Genomic DNA, 21212 nt, shown 5'->3' on the forward strand with positions numbered 1-21212 from the left:
ACTTGATTAAATGGAATAGATTGAACTTGTCATGGTTGGGCAGGATTGCAGCAGTTAAGATGAATGTGTTACCAAGAGTAATGTTTTTGCTACAGACAATACCAATCATCAGAGACTCTAAACAATTTGAAAAATGGCAGAGGAAAATATCAGATTTTGTTTGGGCAGGCAAGAAGCCTCGAGTGAAAGTAAAAGTTTTACAAGATGCAAAGGAAAGAGGCGGAATGCAACTGCCTAACCTGAGACTTTATCATGATGCAATCTGCCTAGTTTGGTTAAAAGAGTGGATGACATTAAAGAATAAGAAACTATTAGCCCTAGAGGGATATAAAAAATTTTTTTGGATGGCACGCATACCTATGGCATGACAAAGTAAAGGTCAACTCGATGTTCCTGCATCACTTTGTAAGGAGAAGTTTATATACAATCTGGAAGAAGTATAGAATTTACCTACAAGAAGGAACCCCCTTGTGGGTGGTTCCATACGAGGTGATAGATCCGAGAGCTGCCGATAATGAACAACAATGTTTAACGTACAAAGAAATAACTAAAACTGAAGTATCTAAACTTAGAATAAAGACGCAAGAGGAACTATCACCTAACTATGATTGGTTCCAGTATAGACAGATTAGAGACTTATACAATTCGGACTCTGCAAAGGGGGGCATACGAACAGAGAACTCGGAACTAGAGCAGACCCTTCTTAAAGAAGACAAGAAAAGAATATCCAAGGTATACCAAGTACTGTTGAAATGGTATACTGAGGATGAGATAGTTAAAACACAGATGGTGAAATGGGCTATAAATTTCAATAAAGAAATAACAATGGAGGCATGGGAATACTTGTGGAAAACTACAATGAAGACAACGACATGTACTAATATCAAAGAGAACATTTACAAAATGATTTATCGTTGGTACATGACCCCAAAGAAGATTGCGCTAGGGAATTCGAACACTTCTAATAAGTGCTGGAAATGTAAGAAACATGAGGGCTCCCTCTATCATATGTGGTGGTCGTGTGAGGTAGCTAGGCAGTACTGGGGGGAAATAATAAGAGAAATGAGTGAAATTTTACAGTTTCAAATAAATAAGAACCCAGAACTCCTGCTGCTAAACTTGGGAATGGAGGGAATTCCAGCCCATCATAGGACGTTGATATTTTATATGACTGCAGCAGCTAGACTTTTGTATGCGCAGAAATGGAAAGTACAAGAAGTGCCAACTATTGAAGATTGGATCTACAAATTGCTGTATATGGCTGAAATGGACAAGATGACAAGAAAACTGAGAGATCTGGACTCAGGGCAGTTTAACACAGACTGGGAGAAGCTGAAACAATATCTGGAGAAGAAATGGGAGGTGGGAGGAAAACTGTGGCAGTTTGAGAACTACTGAAGTATAATAAAAGTATAAAAGAGAGGGGTGACTTTACCGGGGGAGGAAGAGAAATGTGAATTTATAAGCAGTTAGATTAATAGATTGATATATATATAGACATGTATAGGTTAACTGATAGAACATTGATAGAGAATAATTAATGATAAGGTTTAAATATGAGGATTGAGTAACTAACAATATTCTCTTTCTTTGATAAGATTTATATGCACCAAACTGAATGTACAGAAGAGTCAAATCGATTGATTATGTGATGAGCTATATAGAATCACCATAAAAAGATGAAATGAGTAATATATAGAGAACAAATCAAATTGTTTGATTTGTTTGACTAAAATGTGGGAAATTTTTATGGTTTATGATATATAGGTCTATGATATATAGAAATATTCAAAACTGGAAAATGGGATAAATTGTTTATCCAAAGACGTACAGTTTGGGTGTATAATAAGAAAAGTAGTTAAAGATGTACTGCTTAATATAATGGAGAATGTATATCTGTTTTAGACAGAGGAATTTAATAGAAGAAGAAAGGGAAAAGGGACAAAGGGTGGGAAAGCTGTTGGAAGTCAATAAAAGGGGGGGAAAGGGAGGGGGTTAGAAATGAAAAATTTGGGGAAAATTGAATGTAATGTAAAAATAATAATATTCTAACCCAATAAAAATTTTTCTAAAAAAAAAAAAAAAAAAAGCATTGCTGTTAGATGGCCATCTAACCTCTGCTTAAAAACCTCCGAAGAAGGAGAGCCCACCACCTCCCAAGGAAGCTTGTTCCACTGAGGGACCGCTCTAACCGTCATGAAGTTCTTCCTAATGTTTAGCTGTAAAATCTTTTGATTTAATTTCAAACCATTGGTTCTGGTTCAACCTTCTGAGGCAGTGGAAAACAACTCCGCACCATCCTCTATATGGCAGCCCTTCAGATACTTGAAGATAGTTATATCACCTCTCAGTTGTCTCCTCTCCAGGCTATATATACGGAGCTCCATCAGACTTTCTTCATAGGACACCTCACCATCTTTGTTGCCCTCCTCTGGACGCATTCCAGCTTGTCTATATCCTTCTTAAATTGTGATGCTGAAAACTGAACACAGTACTGTATGTAAGGTCTAACCAGAGCAGAGTAGAGAAATGATAACACGGCCCTAGATCTGGACACTATGCTTCTGTTGATACAGCCCAAAATCACATTTGCCTTTTTAGTTACCATATCACACTGCTGATTCATATTCAGTGTATGGTCTACTAAGACCCCTAGATCCTTTTCACACATACTACTACCAAGACGAGTCTCCCCCATCCTTTAATTATTCATTTGATTTTTCCTTCCTAAATGCAGAACTTTGCATTTATCTCTGCTGAAATTCATTTCACTTGTTTTAGCCCTGTTTTCTAGCCAGTCAAGATCATCCTTTATCCTGACTCTGTCTTCGACCATATTGCTACACTTCCCAATTTAGTATCATCTGCAGATTTATTAAGCATTTCCTCCATTTCTTCATCCAAATCATTTATAAAAATTTTGAACACAACAGGTCCCAGGATGGGTCCCTGAAGAACTCCACTTCTTACTCTTCTCCAAGAGATGAAGAACCATTAACAAACACTCTTTGGGTGTGATCTGTCAACCAGTTACAGATCCATCTAACAGTAATAGGATTCAAACCATGTTTTACCAACTTGTCGACAAGGATATTATATGGAACCTTACGAAAAGCCTTACTGAAATCGAGATAAGCTGTGTCTACAGCATTCCCCTGATCCAGCAAGGTAGTAACTGTCTCAAAAAAAGGTTAGTCTGACATGACTTGTTCTTGAGAAACCCATGCTGGCTCTTAGTAATCACAGCCATCCTTTCTAAATGCTCAAGGACTGACTGATAATTTGTTCTAAAACTTTTCCAGGTATAGACGTCAAGCTGACGGGTTGGTAGTTACCCGGATCCTCCTTTTTCCCATTCTTGAAGATGGGAACAACATTTGCCCACCTCCAATCTTCTGTCACCTCACCTGTTCTCCAAGAATTCTCAAAAATGATGGACAGAGGCTCAGAAATTATGTCTGCAAGTTCTTTTAGTACCCTTGGATGCAATTCATCTGGCCCTGAGGACTTAGTTTCATTTAAAGAAACTAGGTGTTGAAAACGTCGTGATGCGACGTCCCCCCATGGGTCAGTAATGACTTGGTACTTCCACAGGGGACCACCTTTTTTCTTTATGTACTACCCCTATGCCGATCCTAGGCTGTAACTCCCTTTCCTCATCATGTGTTCTGTTATTGCCATGTTGAACACCATTTCCCTCACAGGAGAAGACTGAGGAAAAGTAGGAATCGAGCAGTTCTGCCCTCTTTTCATTGCCTGTTACAATTTCACTTACCTGTCCCTGCAATGGGCCTGCCATGCTCTTTTTCTTACTTTGAACATAAAGCAAAGAACCTTTTTTGTTGTTTTTAGCATCTCTTGCTAACCTAAGCTCATACTGAGCTTTAGCTTTTATAACACTCTCTCTACAAACATTGATTATTTGTTTATATTCATCCTTGGTTTTCTAAGGCCCTTCTTCCATTTCCTAAATGAGTCTTTTATTTCTCATTTCATTAGAAAGCTGTTTATTGAACGACCTTGACTTCTTTAGACTCTTCCATTTTTCTTTCTCATGGGAATTGTTTATAATTGTGCCTTCAGTATTTTGCCTTTAAGAAACTCCCATTCCTCTTGAGCGCCTTTCTCCTTAGGTATTTCTGACCATGGGATTCTACCCAGCATAACCTTCAATTTGTTAAAATTTGCTTTCCTGAAGTCCAACCTATATGTCTAACTATGTACAGCTTTTCCCTTCCCCAAGACTGTAAATTCCAAAATTACATGGTCACTGCTACCCAGGGTGCCCACTACTTTTACCTCGTCAACCAGTTCTTCCCTGTTGGTAAGAATCAAATCCAAGATAGCAGAACCCCTTGTTTACCTCTCCACTTTCTGAAAAATGAAGGCTCGGTAATTACGTTGAATATGATTTAGTATTGATATTAGAAATGACAAACGATGGGTAGTAGCTTAGGTGGCAGTTTGGTGAACAGCTAAGATGAAAAACCTCATTTACTTCAACACAATTTCAGTTTTCAATGTCAGAATGCGAGGTTTTACTTAGATCTGTAGCTTGCAGGGTCAAGGCTTTGCTATTTTTAATTGACATTCCTGTTTATAAGTAATTGAGAATTCCTTTTGTTAAGCACTAAAAACACTGACATGAAATCTTGTAAGATAAATGCTAGCTACATTCTACAAAATGTTCAAAGTAGTTTACAGTAACAATATTACAAAAACAATATCTAAAAAATTATTCAGCAGAATATACACAGCAGGATAACAAATGCTGTCAACAGTTCAGCAATGAAACTTGAGGCACAAAATTACAGTTTGCTAGAACCCAAGACTCTGGTCAAAGCTTGAGGCTGGTTGATTTTCATACTTTCAGTGGCCAAAAATGTAAAGACCTATTTTAAGTTGATAAGGCAGCCAGAGTTATGATTTTGAACTGCAGAATCCCATGGCAGGTTACAAACTACTTTTCAAAATTATCTCAATTTCACAATCAGTTTACCTTGCAGCACTGTAGAGTGCCACTGAAGAACAACATACTCAAAAGGTTCCTGGGCACATGGAACTTTTTGCAGTATTCTTTGGAGCCTGACAAATATGTGTGATAGTTCACATGTACAAAAAGAACAAGTTTGACAACTTGAAAAATGAGGATGTAGCACAGAGATGCAAAGTCAGATGTAGTATATTTGTACATTTTTACTTTAGAGGCAGGCAACAGCAAACTCTTGCCTCAAAAACCCCAGCAGGGGGTGCCATAGGTCAGCTGTGACTTGATAGCACTCTCTGCCATCACCAGATAACATTAAAGATGACTTGCATGATGGTGCTGTGGCCAGTGTTCATGCTCACTTTAGCTGTTTATACTAGCTCAAGTAGAAGAACTGTGATTATGTTGCTTAATTATTCTTTGTATTCCCCTTTATATTTTTCAGAAAACAGTTCCCATGTTACACACAACAGATACTTACAGAACACTGTAATGAAGTGTGGTTCTGTAAATTCTCCAATGATGGCACTAAACTAGCAACAGGATCAAAGGATACAACTGTTATTATATGGCAGGTTGATCCAGTAAGTATGTAAATGCTTATGTTAAAATGTACTTTGTAAAGCATACAGTGAGGCAAATCAATCAATCATTCAGCTAGAAGACAGGTAGTATTTTTACTTTTATCGTGTGACTGTGCCAGGCTCTGTAGGGTTTTTTTATCAATAGCTTGATTTGATTTTGTTGAGAAGCATACAATAGAAATAAAGTCTGTTTGTTTGAGAAATATCTTGCTTAGGCAGTCTTTGTAATTTTTCAAAAATCAGGATGTATGTGATCCTTATATTTGGGAAGGAATCTCCTCCCACTTGGTAATAGTGTATTCAAAAGAATAACAATGATAGTCTCTTGTAGCAAAGTAAAACAAATCAAACAGCACTTTAAGGCTAAGCAAGTTTATTTCAGCATAAACTTGCATGAGTCAGACCTCACTTCCTCAGATGCATAATATGAAAATGAAAATTTCTCATGAACAAATAACCCTGGGTGTGTGCATTCTTCTTCCTCTGTAGTATGACTCCCTTTGAGAGTTCTGAAGTTACTGCAGGCAGGTATTGTTTTCCCAGTATATCTGGTCTCTGCTTGTAGTACTCTGTTCTGGATCTGAATGCTTAATTGGGAATTGCATGTTGGGAAATGATGACTCATTCTTCTGGACTCTGTTGGATTATATAAGTCTGGATCCTAAAATCTGCAAGCAGCATAGCACTCACAAAAAGGATATTTTGCTCCTTCACTTTCTACTATGGCTCTTCCCCCACCCGCCCCCGATGCCTGTTTCTCTTAAATGGAAAGCTCTTGTCTCTCACACACACTACAGAAAACACTTTCCCCTAGTGAGTGTAAAAATTCCTTCTGCTGTCACAAAGACACCTTAGGATCCAACAGTAGAGTATATTAATTTCTCCCAATGCTGAACTAGGTACTTAGACTAAAATCTTACACGTATTTGGAAGTAAGTCCAAATTCAGTTGGACTTACCTCTGCATAGCACTAACCACTCCCATTCTAGCCCTGAAGCTGAATTTTTCTTAGATCATGTCTTCAACAGATGTCTGACCATTATTTTTCCTTCATAGTCTTCTAATGAAAGACATTCTTCAGTTAGACAGTATACTTTATCACTTTATCACTAAACAGCTCTTACATTATAATGTGATATTCACCATCCTTTAATTTTAAATCCTCTGTGTTATGTTCTGCCCTGACCTGATAGCTCAGAAGAGCCTGATCTTGGTAATTAGATGGGAGACCTCTGATGAAGACCAGGGTTGCAGTGGCAGGCAATGACAAACCACCTCTGTTAGTCTCTTGCCATGAAAACCTCGCCAAGGGTTGCCATAAGTCAGCTATGACTTGAGAGTCGCATTTCATTTTTTATGTTATATTCCACCCTCAAAAAATGTTCCTATCTTCCTTTGTTCCTTCTTTTAAAAATACTTTTAGATATTCAAAAATAGTCAGTTTGCCCTCCCTTTCCTTAACATTTTCTCTGTTGTTTTTTTCAAAACTACTGGCTGGCTACTGATAACTAATTTTCCTATAAAGGAACACATTTAATATAAAATTAGGCAAAATTATTCGTGAAGCAAAAATAGTATATGAATAATATAATGTTTCTCAGTATGTGTAATTTAGAATTTCAATAATAGCATCGTTTTGCAACAGTCACAGCTAGTCATATTGATAACAGTAGCTGATCGTTCTGTCTATTCATATCTGAAGTGCTGAATCTAAGAACATCATTTTAAAGGTTTTTTCAGTACTATGATATGAATTTGAGTCAGTATCTTCTGCTGTTTTTAGAGTGGGAATTTTCAGAACTGTTAAGAGGAAATTTTTATATCCCTAGTATATAAAAAGCTAAGCTTACTCAAGACAACTCACTTCCTACCCTGGTGTGCCACCAGAGGGCGCTGAGAAGCACTGATGGAGCAGCCAGACCTCCAGAGAGTACACCATGGTGGGAAGCCCAGGCTGGATTCAGGTATGGAGCAGACTGCAATGCCTGCCCCCCACCTTCTCCCATCTGGGATCAAGAGCGCAGCAGGTGGCAATGCCTGCCCCCTGACTTCACCCAACCGGGATCAGGAGTGCAGCAGGTGGCAATGCCTGCCTGCCTTTCACCCAGCTGGTATCAGGAGGGGAGCAGGTGGTAATGCTCACCCCCACCTTCACCCAGCTGGGATCAGGAGCTAAGCAGGTTGCAGTGCCCCCCACACCTTCAGCCAGCCGGGATCAGGTGCAGAGCAGGAGGAAATGCCTGCCCCCCCTTCACCCAGCCAGGAGCAGGCGAGGAGCAGGTACAATGCCTGCCCCCTTCACCCAGCCCTGATCAGGAGTAGAGCATGAGGCAATTCCCACCCCCTTCACCCAGCCTGGATCAGGCGTGGAGCAGGAAGCAATGCCCTCCCCCGTTCAACCTGCCGGTATCAGGTACTGAGCAGGTGGCCGCCCCCCCCTTCACCCAGCTGGAATCAGGTACAGAGCAGGAGGCAATGCCCATCCCTTCTTCACCCAGTCGAGATCAGGTGCGGAGCAGGTGGCATTGCCCCCCCCCTCGATTCACCCAGCTAGGGTCAGGCACAGAGCAGGTGGCAGTGCCCGCCCCCCCCCTTCACTTGGCTGCAATCAGGTGCAGAAGAGATGGCTATGCTCGTCCTCTCTGCCTTCATCTGGTTGGGATAAGTGATGGAGGATGAAAGAATGCCTGCCCACCTCCTCTTTCTAGAGCCCATTGTATTTTTTCCCACAATGGGCTTTGTTGCTAGTATAGTTCGTACATTCCAATTTAGATTAAGATCTTGTCGCCACTAAACAGGCATGTTGACCAGATTTACTATAGGCCAGTTGAAGCAAGACTGTGCTTTAAACAGAATTGCATTGTCTGCTAGGACACCACTTGTCTTCCATAAATATCAGGTGGAATCAAAGTCCCTCTTCCACAAACAAAATGGCATTCCTACGTCCACAGAGTGTGTGTGTGTGTGATTTTTGCTGAATCCCTTTGCCACAGTTCCCAGACTTTCAGAGCATAGGAGGTTGCAGACAGGAAAGATCTGTTCTGCAAGCGTGATTCTAATTATGGCCCATTCTGATCTGAATACCACTATTAATATCTTAAAATCTTCTTCCACTGCACTCTTGATGTTGTTTAAATAATATCTTTATTCTAAAAGGCTCTTTTTCTTTGTAATTTTGCTGAAACTTTGTTATGCCAGGTTCTAGCTGCTTAAATTTGTCAGTCCTTGTCCTTAGTTCCACCGGTTTTTCTTTCTTTTTTTTTGGCCACCCTTTTTAAGATTATAATCTTATCTCTACATCTACATGTTATCTCTATCTACATCTGAGAACATCTAGGTTTCCCTGGGCTTGAATAAGGGATGTTCTCTGTATAGCTTTTTGCTTACCTCTTGCATTTTTGTGCATTGTTTGCCATGCTAATGCTTTTCTTAGACTGTATCTTGTCAGTGAGGCAGAAAATAAGTGTGGGCGTGCGCGCGTGCCCACTGTAAGGCGAAGTAGACCTAAAAACAAGGATTTTTCTAAATTCTAATCCTTTATCTGTGATTTAGTTAAACTGCTTGTAGAGGAGGAGAGAAATTAGGTTCTAACATCTTTATATAACATCTTTCCAACCCAAGATGCTAGAAATACTCAATTACAGTATTTCCTTTTTTATAGGATACACACCAGCTAAAACTACTCAAGACATTGGAAGGCCATGCTTATGGTGTTTCCTACATTGCTTGGAGTCCAGATGACAACTATCTGGTTGCCTGTGGCCCAGATGACTGCTCTGAGCTTTGGCTCTGGAATGTACAAGTAAGGGGTATTAATGTGAAAGTTCAGTATTGTCACATCCTATTCACCAGTAGAATTACAGGAAGTATAATTGGGGGTTTTGGACATGTATAAAGCAAAATCTTGTGCTATGCTCTCTGCATACTGCAGAAATACAAGCTTGCTAGCATGCAGCTTCTGATGCAAAAGGAATTATTGTTGTTCCTTTATTACAAGTAAAATCAGAATATTGCCACATTTGGAGCTACTAAGCAATATTGTTAGTCTTGTACTTACCATTTTTGTACTTGTCATTCACTGCTGCATTATATACAAACTAGGATTCCAGCCCTTTTGATTCTGCACTTGGAAGAGCAATCTTAACTGTTCCTCATAAGCTTTTAAAAAAACCTTAAAATAAGAGATTTGACATAGTACAGTTTAGTCTCTAAACCAGCAACAAAAATGAAGGGGCAAATCCACATTGGTCTTCTTAATTCACAGTTTGATGCATTTATGGTATACTGGCTTCAGTGAACTGTGTAACTCTGTTTAGAATTGTACTGTTAATCTATGTGTCTCTTAAGCCTTGTTTTACCTATTTGGATTTTAAAACCCTCCTTGTAGGCTGGGGATGTCAGAATATAAATGTTTACATTCACATATTCCAGCCATCAATTATTCTTTAATTTTTTATTATAGACAGGAGAGCTGAGGACGAAGATGAGCCAGTCTCACGAAGATAGCTTAACCAGTGTGGCCTGGAATCCAGATGGAAAACGTTTTGTAACAGGAGGGCAGCGTGGACAGTTCTACCAGTGTGTAAGTATTCCTTTTCTTACACAATTGTTCTTGGCTTTCCATATGGAAGAGTATATTCTATACTAGAATACCCATTGTAAGGATTTTCTCAGTGAACATCTTCCTAGAGTTGACAAGTTACAGAATCCTACTACCAACTGGGAAAAAATTAAACATATTTAGAGCTGTTCTGTATTGGTGCTTATTAAGGAGAATTAATTTTGAATCCTTGAAAATTTCTGTAAATGGCTTTTATACAGCCACATACCAGTGTTGCAGTCAACAAATGAAAGTCACTTCCCAGTTGAGGGCATTAAGACCTTATAAACACTGTTGGGTTGTGTTAGCGTTTAATCTCTCAGAACTTTTTCCTCTCTGTGTAAACATCCTCCTGCACTGACAACTAATCATGGGCCAAAACAGAACTTTTTTCATGTTCTTGGTGACTAGCTTTTTCTAATTCCATCACTGTGTTTCTTGTCTAGGATTTAGACGGTAATCTACTGGACTCCTGGGAAGGAGTGAGAGTGCAATGCCTATGGTGCTTGACTGATGGGAAGACTGTGTTGGCATCAGATACACACCAGAGAATTCGGGGTTATAACTTTGAGGACCTTACAGACAGGAACATGTAACTACCTCTTCTTTAATGCTACATATCTAATATTCTGTTGTATAGCTTTGCAAAACATTAAATCTGTGTTAATGACTTAATTCCATTCTTGTATTTCATATGCCAGTTCTAAATTGACTTTTCTAAAAACAGCCCTAATAGAATATAGCTCTTCCAGTATGACTGGTGGTGCAGACATAATTAGAGCTTTTGAATCATCGTAGTCTTGGTAGTAATGCTGTTGTGAAAGAATGAAGATACTACAAACAAAGAATTGTGCAGGAATTTTAACTTGAATAAAAAGTAATAGCTCTAACTTTGAATTATGTTTTTTATTTTCAGAGTACAAGAAGATCATCCAATTATGTCTTTCACTATTTCAAAAAATGGCCGGTTAGCTTTGTTAAATGTAGCAACTCAGGTAAGTGGACAGATTTTAAAGAGTGGGAAGATACTCTCATATTTTGAGAGTCTGAGAGAGAAGGGTATCTGGCAGTCTTACAAGAATTTCCAACAAGCAACCAAGTGATCTCTAGCTATGCTTTCTTTCTATCTTGCTGGTGCAAAAGAGATTTCTGCCAGCCCTGTTCCATTTCCTTGGGCTTGCAAATCTTATGGGATGGTTAATTGTATTTGCTGCACATAAGGCAAAAAACGAAGTCTGCCTCTTTCAGCCGTTTGTAGCATATGAGGCTGGTCTGGTTAAAGCAACAAGGTGCTTTAAAGCCATACGTGAGGGAGTGGCTTGCACTACAGCCAACAGTTCAAGCCATCAAGACACCTAAAAATGATTAATTTCTTTTTCTTTTAAATTTTTTTGTGTTTCTATTTTTTTCCTTTTGGTATTCCAGTGTATGGTGAAATCTAATTATAGGAAGGCTATTGTGCCTGTCATTAATCTCTATTGTGGTCTTTGTTCTCAGGGAGTTCATTTATGGGATTTGCAAGACAGAGTTTTAGTGAGAAAGTACCAAGGTGTTACACAAGGTTTTTACACGATTCACTCATGTTTTGGAGGCCATAATGAAGATTTCATCGCTAGCGGCAGTGAAGGTAACATTTTGCTTTTTAAAATTTGACTTTGTATGTGTACATTTACATTTCAAGCATATGCTTCCTGCATTAGTAAATGTTACTGTAGTCCTCTTGTTGCCACGTTTTAATTAGAAAAGTGACTGCTCCCTATAACAATGCCATAAAAATAAATTGCTCATAGAAAAAGACACTCCTTCACAGAATGGGATGGGCAGTAGCATGTGTGATCCTGTTTACATCTAAAGCTTAGTTTTGGTAGGATATGTGGCATACAGGGATACTTTTGGTCAAGTGACTCTGGTGAGTAACAATCCTTATTTGGTATAGATTTGTTTTTTCAAAGGTAGGTGTGGTTGTGTAATTCCAGATGGGTTCTGTCATCTCAAGCATAGTTAATTACGGTGAGAGAAACAAGTCTCATATCCTGTAGCAGATCTAGCATTCTTGTATCTTTTGATTATTTGCATGTTGAATACACAGTAAGTGACCTGAAATAAACACAGCTTTCTTTTAACATTGTCTCAGTTGCATTTAGTGGCTTGTTCAGCAGCTTTTCTAGGCAATAAGGATGCTGACTTGCTCTGTATTGATAATAGTACACTGATTAATGAAGAGCGAGCAACAGTATTACTGTAGCTTACAGAAACTTCCAGAAAAACAGGTTTTGGTCTGAGCAGGAAGTATGCCTAATCTTGTCGAAGGCTTTCACGGCCGGAGAACGATGGTTGTTGTGGGTTTTCCGGGCTGTATTGCCGTGGTCTTGGCACGGTCTCGCCAAGACCACGGCAATACAGCCCGGAAAACCCACAACAACCATTATGCCTAATCTTGTTGCCTGGCTCTCCAAATAAACTATCTAGAAGCAAAGTTTCTTCTTTGCCTAGAATTGGTGATTAGTTTTCACTGAAGAACTGCACTTTTGTAGCTAGCTTGTAACTTCAACGCATTGTCATTATAAATAGCTTTGTCAGTTCTCATGCATGCCTTAATTCTTACCCTTCCAAACAGTTTCCAACCCAGGGATGTCTGTCCAATTCTATTGGCTCTTGGTATGTCAGTTCGTTTCTACGCCAGAGAGCAGCATGGACAGGTCTCTTAGTTACAACCTACTGTTTGTTTGACATGAATGTAAAGATTAATTTATCCAGGTCAACTTAGAACAGCTTTTTATTTTTTTCATTTTCAGTGTCTAAAAACTACCCAGCTGTAGTTGAAGCTGATGGCACCTTATTTAGATTCGGACTGCCTGAGGCTCTTGCCTCTTTGCACTGAATTGTTGCAAATGTGGCTGCTGTGAAAGTCTCTATGTACAAAAAAAGTAACAGATTTAAATGTCATAACCTCTTAAATGTAAAGGTATGTTCTCAGCTAGGTAGGCATTTCACCTACCAGCCCCAAACATTAAAGGGTCGTCTGCCCTTGGTAATAAAGTTTGACTTCTGACTCTGTGTATGTGAACATAAAGTAGCATGAAAAGCGGCCTCATCTTTGAGAGTAAGTGTTGAGTGTTGCGACCTTAAGGCGAATACTGCAATGACTTGAAGCTACACAGAGTGAATATTAGTTTAAACTGGGAGATTAAAAATGTAAATACAAGCAGAGGTGTTTGATGCAAGTTCAATGTTGCAGCAACTTTATATTAATTTTAAAAATCAACTGTGACGTGATCTAGGTTGAAAGCAGTTCCTTGATCAAATGATTATAGGAAGTAGGTCATAACATGATTTATAAGGGTTGGGATTGAGATTAGGTTTTGAGTACTTCAGGAACCAATTTTAACATTCTAGATCCTAATTCATTGCCAAAAGTTTTTCTTGAGAGAGAATACTGAGTAAAAAGACATCTTGAAGTTCTTCAGGTAGCTTCCCTTGTCACAAGAATAAGTATTTTTTTTTAAAAATCATTGTAGGATGTTCAGTATTTAGCAGAAAACTTACGTTTTGCTAATCACTGTGACCTGTGGTTTTTCAGTAACAGACAGTTGCACATCTGACATTCAGTCAATCCTGTGTGATCTACAATTCAGATGGGTGCTGTAATCAGTGTTGGTGCTTGTACAGTGACAGGACCAATGATGGCACAGAGTTGCCCCATGTTGTATAAATGTACAGATGGATACTTTTGTGATACAATTAACCTGCAACAGCACCAATGCTGCTATATATACATAGTATAAATCAGTCTAACTGCAGGCCTTCAGAATTTATTTTTATTCCTAATATACATGGATAGAAATTGCTTTGCTAGGATAAGATACTTAATACTGGCAACTATTTGGATGTTATGTTCCCTCGCTTTCCTCCAGGTATGGTGAGATCCAAAGTATTCACTAGCTTGTCTACTTCCTCCCCTTTTCCTTTATGTGCATGGAAGGGATAAGATATCCCATGGATGTTTTGAACACAAGATTTCCCATAGCTCTGGATAGTAAAAACAACTAGAACAAAAGGTTTCAATATCCATGGTTGAAAGGGGTACCCAATTTACATAACTTCAGAACTGTCTGTTGTAGGAGTTCCCCATACCATACGTAGAGAAAGCCAGGAAGAGAGTAGAGACGTTCATTAGTCCAGGGCTTTAATCTCGTTTCAGTGTATTTTATCTAGAGGTCTTGGCGGAGAAAGTAACATCTAAGCAATTTTTATCTGGAACATACAAAGCCTGTTTTAAATATATTCCAGCTAGCTGCACATATCTTTACCTTGCAGAGGAGGCTAGCACTTGCTGTTTGTTTCATGTGACATTCCGAAGGGGCAGAAAGAAACTTCTTGCAGCTGTTGGATCTATCATTAAGCAAGCCTATCTAAAGCAGTTTTCTGACATGAATGGAATTTTAATGCAAAGAACACTGAATGTCTGGATCTGTGCCATGTTGCCAACTTGTATATAAATCTAAATTTTAGGATGGCTCTCATGTATCTTCAAATCTGTCTGTCTTAGATCACAAAGTATATATTTGGCACAAACGTAGTGAGCTGCCAATTGCGGAGCTGACAGGGCACACGCGAACAGTCAACTGCGTGAGCTGGAACCCACAGATTCCATCCATGATGGCCAGCGCTTCTGATGACGGCACTGTTAGAATATGGGGACCAGCACCTTTTATAGACAACCAGGATATTGAAGGTAAACAGAATCTAATTTATTTGGAAGGAGAAACTTTGAAAATTTGAACTAATAATGATCATTTTATTGGATTTTACGGCTCAGTTATCATGAACATACATCTGTTGGGCTCTGATGAATTGATATGGGATAGAAATTCAGATTACTTTTTTTGTAGAGCACCTTCATTTTGAGAAATCTCAGGGTTTTTTGCAATTCCCATAAACTCAGAGTAGCATGATGGTACTTACCTCAAAATCATCTGAGAATGTGCATTCCCATTTTTCACAATGAATGTATTCCCATTTGGGGCAGAATAAAATACCAATGACCAAGCTGCATGAACAGCAGGCGACTGATTATATGTTCAGAACAGTGGGTGTTCGGTTCTGTCCCTGTATGATTGCAGACAGAAATATTTGACTGTAGGTTGCTAGTTTACAGTGAACTGGCTTAGGATCGCAGCAGGATAAGAAAGAAGGGCTAATACATCCTTTTTGTAAGAGGGAAATGCCTCCTTGTGGCTAAAGTTGATGCAGCTTTTGACAGTCCAAAACTCTTTAAAAATCATAAGCTGTGGTTCATGGAAAGTCTGCTGCCTATCAATTTGTTGAAAGGAGAATACAGAGAGGATAGAGTAAAATCTAACATTAATTATCTGAAAGAGTGGTGAACTCTGCAGCTGATGTACAATACTTGATGTTAGTGTCCATTATTAGTAGCTAATTGAAATTACAAGTTCTGTGCTGAGGCAATTAAAGGTAAAGAGAATATAAGGTATTATAATGCTTTTTAGAATGTATGTGTTTTCTCTAAAATGTCAGTCTGAGAAAACATGAAATCTGAATTCTAGTTCTGGAATGAACTTTTGAAATTGAAAGGGTATCTTTGCATTTTTTATTGCAGATGTATCTATTACATGGGAAGAAGTGAACTTGAATAACTAGAACAAAACAGAGCTTTAATTCTCAGTTACTACTTAGATTTCATTTGGAACCTTATTGCCTCTGTCAGTTTTAAAATCAAACCTAGTTGGTACCTCTAAAACAGAGACGTCCTATCTAGTTAATAGACTAAACTTTAGAGAACTTGTCTTCTTCTTGCTGGTCAAGATGTTTTCCCTTGGAAAAAAATGTAAAGGCATATATAGATCACCATCACAATTAGAAATTGGTTTACAGCTGTTTGCCTGGTGAACAGACTTTCAGTAATTATACCCTCAGTTCGTAAAGTGAAAAACTCCTGCCTGCTTACAATCCCCACTTTCAAAGGACTTCAAAACTAGTATGTTAAACAAGCAATTTCTGCTGGACATGCAGATTTAGTAACATGGTGACTGTAAATTCACTGTTAGGTTATTGTGAATGAGTTTCTTTGTTTTTAAAGCGCATGCCTTGCTTAAATATGAATACATTGTTTCTATATCATGGCTGAGGTTAAAATTTATTAAAAAGTCTTATTTTTTTCTCTTTATATTTTTTTTCTCTTTACATTCCATCTTTCCCCCTCCCCTTAGAAGAATGCAGTAGCATGGATAGTTGATGGTGAATTTGGAGCAGACGACTTCTGTTTAACTTAAATTTAGTCGTATTTTAAATGGCTTGGGATTTGGTGCAAACAAACATGATTGATAGCTGGACAGACATGCTCGTCATGAAAAAAAAAAGAACCATTTCTGAAGCCCGACTGGGGCCAAACATTTTACCACCTTGCTTCATAGTAAACAGTTGAGATGAAGCACGTCGTTAGAACGTTGTTGGACACCATGTTGAAGTAACCCCCCCATCGGTTGTGAAGAACTGTGCTACATTCAGGCTAACCATTGAACTCCGTATATACATTTTCCCTTCTGCCATTTTGTCAGGCAGATTACTGTTCTTGTTGCTCTTCTGTGTAATGAAGTTTAAATGCTTGTTTGGAGAACCTTTTTATTTAACAGTTTAGAAGGCTTGATAGAAAGAGTGCTTTAGTCTGAAGAGTACATGTTGGATAGGAAAGTATTTCCTTCTCTTGTTTCTCTGAGTCTCTCTCTGCCTTATTTAGCTTGAGATCTTTGCAGCTTGGTTCATGGATTCTAGCCTTGCCCGTTGCGCAGTATATCTAAACCCAGATGTTAAACCAGTTAATGACAAGACAAGCACTCTCAGTATCACACTTGACAAAAGGTTTTGTACTTTTCACATAGCTTGTTGCCCCATAGATGGGTTAACAGCACAATTTTTTTTAACAAAGTAAATTATTTATAGCATTAAAATGACTTCATTTGTATACATTTGGAACTTAAACCAGCTTAAAAAGTGTCATCTACAAGTAAATGCAGTATAACTGGTGCTCCTCTGGAGTGTTATGTAAGACCATTTGGATGGCAGGAGTTTTACACAGATTATATGAAGTATTATTTTAAAAAAGAAACCTTGTTTACTACTATAAAAATTGGGAACTTTCACAATCACCAACTAAAGAAGTACAATGTAATTTCTGAAGTTAATAAATGAGAATTCCAAATTGGCCTTAACTTGTGCAATGATTCTTATTTAAAAGTTCTAAACTGAGGGCAGTACATGTAACACTATCTTCAAAAATTAATAAGATGTGTCTCCTTAATTGAAATGCATACATTGTACAAGCTTTCCACATTGCCCACTGTCCAGGGCCCTTTTCTGAGATAGTGCCTATCCATTGCCTGGCACTAGGGTCCTTGACTTTCTGTGTGCAAAATAGTAATACTAAAAAAAGAAAGAAACATAGCTTGGTGTCTGCTCTGTTTACTTCAGAATAGGTTTGACTTACCCCTCAGTTAAAGGATGAAAATACTACTTAAGGCCATCCTCAAGTTTAAAACTAGCAAGAAAGCAACTCATAATGAAAAGAACTACAACATTTTGTGAGATCAGATAGGATAGAAAACAAAGATGGCAAGAAGTCTTTGGCTTCAGGAGAAGAGAGATCCAGAATTGGAAGGAAATTTGTTTGTATTTGTGCTCATTTATTTTAAATGCAGAGGAATAGGATATAGAGTGGTCATTGCACTTGTGTATATCCCTTGTCTCATTTGCTTTGGTTTTCCTTCAGGGCCTTTTGATTTGATGAGAGACTGCTAGTTAAACCTTTAAACCAGGAGGAGTATTCTGGTAACTTAATACAGGCAATTCAGTTCATCTCAAAGATTCTTTGAACAAATAAAACACTCTTTCAGTAACACCTAAAAGTGCATGTGCAGGCCACGTTTACAGAGAAATCCTTTTTTTTTTTTAAAGAATGCCTTCCTCTTCTGTCCTATAATGGATTAAGGAGCAGAAAAGAACCATATATCTATTTGTGAGCTCCTTTAAATTGTTCCAGATTATTTTGTGAAAATGTTTACTTTTCACTTGTCCATTCATGTGTAACCTCTTAATTTGACATTAAGATTTTTATTACTGGCTTTTATAGTCTACTTTTCAGCCTGTATAAAAATATTTGCAGATATTCCCATTCTGTATGCTAAAACTTTACACATGTATTTCTGACATGGTGCTAGAACTGCTTGCTAACACAAAAAGTATCTTCAGAAATTTAGAGAGCAAGTCAAGGATGAAATCTAGCATATACCAATTATCAGTTTGATTTGCATTCACTGATTTCTATAGGCTTTTTCATCTGAGGCTTGTAGTTGAGACTGCCTGTGTAAGCCTCCTACATGTTTTTGAGCCTTTTGCTTTCTTCAGAATGCTTAACACCAGCTGAAAGTAAGTTGAGAACACCAGAATGAACTTACTGCTCATGCTTTCCTTATTAAGGACCACCAGGATTAAAAAGAACTTCATACTGTGGAGTTAAATGAGAAGCATGTGTTTCAACAGATCCACTTATAAACCTAGTAATGTAATATAGGCTATGCAACTTTAATGGAAGAGCTTCAGATGGGATAATGTACTTGAGCTGCCGGACAGAGTCCTCACCAGTGTAAGACAACACACTGAACCAAATGAAACCAAGTCAGGATTTCCTTGCAGTAAATTTGACTGTACTAATAACTGCTGAAATTCTTTCTGAGACAGAGATAGCCAGCCTAAATTCTTCTTAATGCATTTCTAATGTGTAGATTGATTAAAAGCACCACTACCATATTTCTGATAAACCAAAGTTAAGACAATTGTGGTAGTCGTAGATGAGGAATAGGCGTATCTGCAACGTTCATATATGAAAGTAAAGGCTGTTGTACACTGTAAAGGCTGGAGCAATCACTAATAGCTGGCCATATCATACCCTGGGCAGAGAAGGTGTTACATGTGAAGGAGATAATGTAGTTCACATTTTGCCTTAGGTTTTTGCACCCATCAAAGTATGCACACTGACTCTAAATCACTACTCTACCTTACCACAGTACTTCAGGGCTGATCAGGTAAGTTTTTTTTAGGAGCACAAAAGAAATGAGATTTAATTTTTATACTGCCCTTAAAAATAAGTAAATGATTAGTTCCCTCAACATTCTTTAATTTATTAAGTTCCCTTATTAAAGTTTAGTTTGAAACACAAAGCAGAACACAACTTTTAATGTGAAGTCAATGAATGCTACCCAATTTTGCCAATAAATACATTCTGGCTTCCAAGCAGGTATTGTTGAATGTAATTAATCTAATACTAGGTATTGAGTGCCATCTTAAATAAAATCTCCCATCCCAAAGGATAAAGAAGGCTTTAAGTCAAAATGTTAAGTTCACAATACATATATATGGGGAAGGAGAGTTGTAAAAAAATTTTTTTTAGTTAACAGCAGAAGAATGTCTAGTTTGTAATTTGGGGTAGGAAGTGAACCCATTTTTACTAAGACTTGATGCCCTTTGTCAATACCCCAAAGCACACAAGTTGCCTCAATTTGATACATTTCAAACAAACAGTTTAAACTGGAGTATAAATCCTGTATATGATCAAAATGTATATTACATGGCTTGAGTCCATTTTCAGCTGCCATAGAACAAATGGCTCATTTGACAATTAGTAGAATTTTGGAAACACTTTGACACTTTTTGAACAGGGTGGACTTAATTGATTTGTGCAGTGTTGTCTGCAGTAGCTGCTCTAGTTGCTGGAACACAAAGTAGAAACCCATTTCTTGCTTGCTAATTCAGATTATTTGGATTCAGCAAAAATGTGTGTGCGTGCGTGTGGTATGAACGTGTGTGCGTGAAACACAAAGTCATGGAACCAATTGTTCTAGGTACATGTCATGTTTTACTGCATACTTTAAGTCATGTGTGTATGTGAAGTGTCCTCTGACTATTAAGATTTTGGTTAATACCAATATATTTTTATAAATTTGAAATTCAGTGTGCCCCATCTTTTAAGTGTTTCATTGTTAGGATAAATGTACTAGATTTAATTCTTAACACTTCTTGGCACAGATGGAAAAAGTGTATCGGCTCCTTGAAAATGTATGAGGAAGAAACAGATCCTCAAAGCATGTGTGTACTTACAAACCAAGCTGTAGAGATCAAGAAAAGAACTTTTGTTGTTCTCAAATTTCTAAATTGTCAAGATTTATATGGAGTTGTGGTGGAACTAGTTAACACTTAGAGCTTTTGGTATGTAATGACTATTTGCTATGGACTGATATTAAATGTTTCAAAGGATTGCATTCTTAAACTTTCTGGATTTTTGTTACTTTCCTCTTGAATTATATTAAGTAGTTAAAAATTTCTTTACTATATAACATTAAAACATAAGAAATTTGGGTCTCCATATTTATTTTCACTTGTTTTACTAATTATTTACAGAACACCTTTTTATTTTATAAATATGTAGTATATTAAACATCTTTAAAATGTTTAGTTCAAACAAATTAATTTCTGATTTGTTTTTATGGGGTTTTTAAAAAATTACACTTTTCCATGTTGGTGCATAGCACTTAACAAATATTTGTATTCCCTTTCTTTCCAATTCAATAAACAGAATGGATAACTGGACTTGAATAGTTCTTAGCCTTATGAGCTTTAAGTGATGCTATAGCTGTCCTCTGAATTTCTATTTCACACAGACAGAAGGAGCAGATATTCCAGTCCAAGGCCTTAAGACTGCTCTCCATCATTCTTGTACAGTTAAGACAGATATTCTGTGCCACTTCTGGACAAATGTACCTGTGATTCCCATTTATGATACAGTGAGGCTTACGTCATCCCCATGTCTGTTTCCTGTACTTAATCATTTACTGTACCATCATTCACCCTTCACAATCCCAGACAGGTACCACAGACAGAAGATTTACCAGTCTGAATGCTGGGCTCTGGAAGTTTAAGGTGCTACAAGTTGTGCAGCTCCTATTTAAAATCAAAACCACCTCAGATTGGA

At 37.9% G+C, this 21212-nt stretch overlaps 1 protein-coding gene across 2 annotated transcripts in view; it reads left to right on the plus strand.

Annotated features, from left to right (window-relative positions):
- The window catches only part of WDR26 (WD repeat domain 26), a 47607-nt gene extending 26777 nt beyond the window's left edge, over positions 1 to 20830 (plus strand). The window contains exons 7-14 of one of the 2 annotated variants that reach the window (XM_054979793.1): positions 5433 to 5571; positions 9233 to 9373; positions 10034 to 10153; positions 10618 to 10763; positions 11088 to 11166; positions 11669 to 11798; positions 14721 to 14906; positions 16402 to 20830. In XM_054979793.1, the coding sequence (XP_054835768.1) occupies positions 5433 to 5571; positions 9233 to 9373; positions 10034 to 10153; positions 10618 to 10763; positions 11088 to 11166; positions 11669 to 11798; positions 14721 to 14906; positions 16402 to 16427 (967 nt within the window). In that variant the 3' untranslated portion in view covers positions 16428 to 20830. The remainder of the gene's footprint in view (positions 1 to 5432; positions 5572 to 9232; positions 9374 to 10033; positions 10154 to 10617; positions 10764 to 11087; positions 11167 to 11668; positions 11799 to 14720; positions 14907 to 16401) is intronic. The other variant, XM_054979784.1, reaches the window with a different exon arrangement.
- Positions 20831 to 21212: the final 382 nt, after the last annotated feature.

The sequence above is a fragment of the Eublepharis macularius genome, chromosome 1 (assembly GCF_028583425.1).
Source record: "Eublepharis macularius isolate TG4126 chromosome 1, MPM_Emac_v1.0, whole genome shotgun sequence".
Taxonomy (NCBI): Eukaryota; Metazoa; Chordata; class Lepidosauria; order Squamata; family Eublepharidae; genus Eublepharis; species Eublepharis macularius.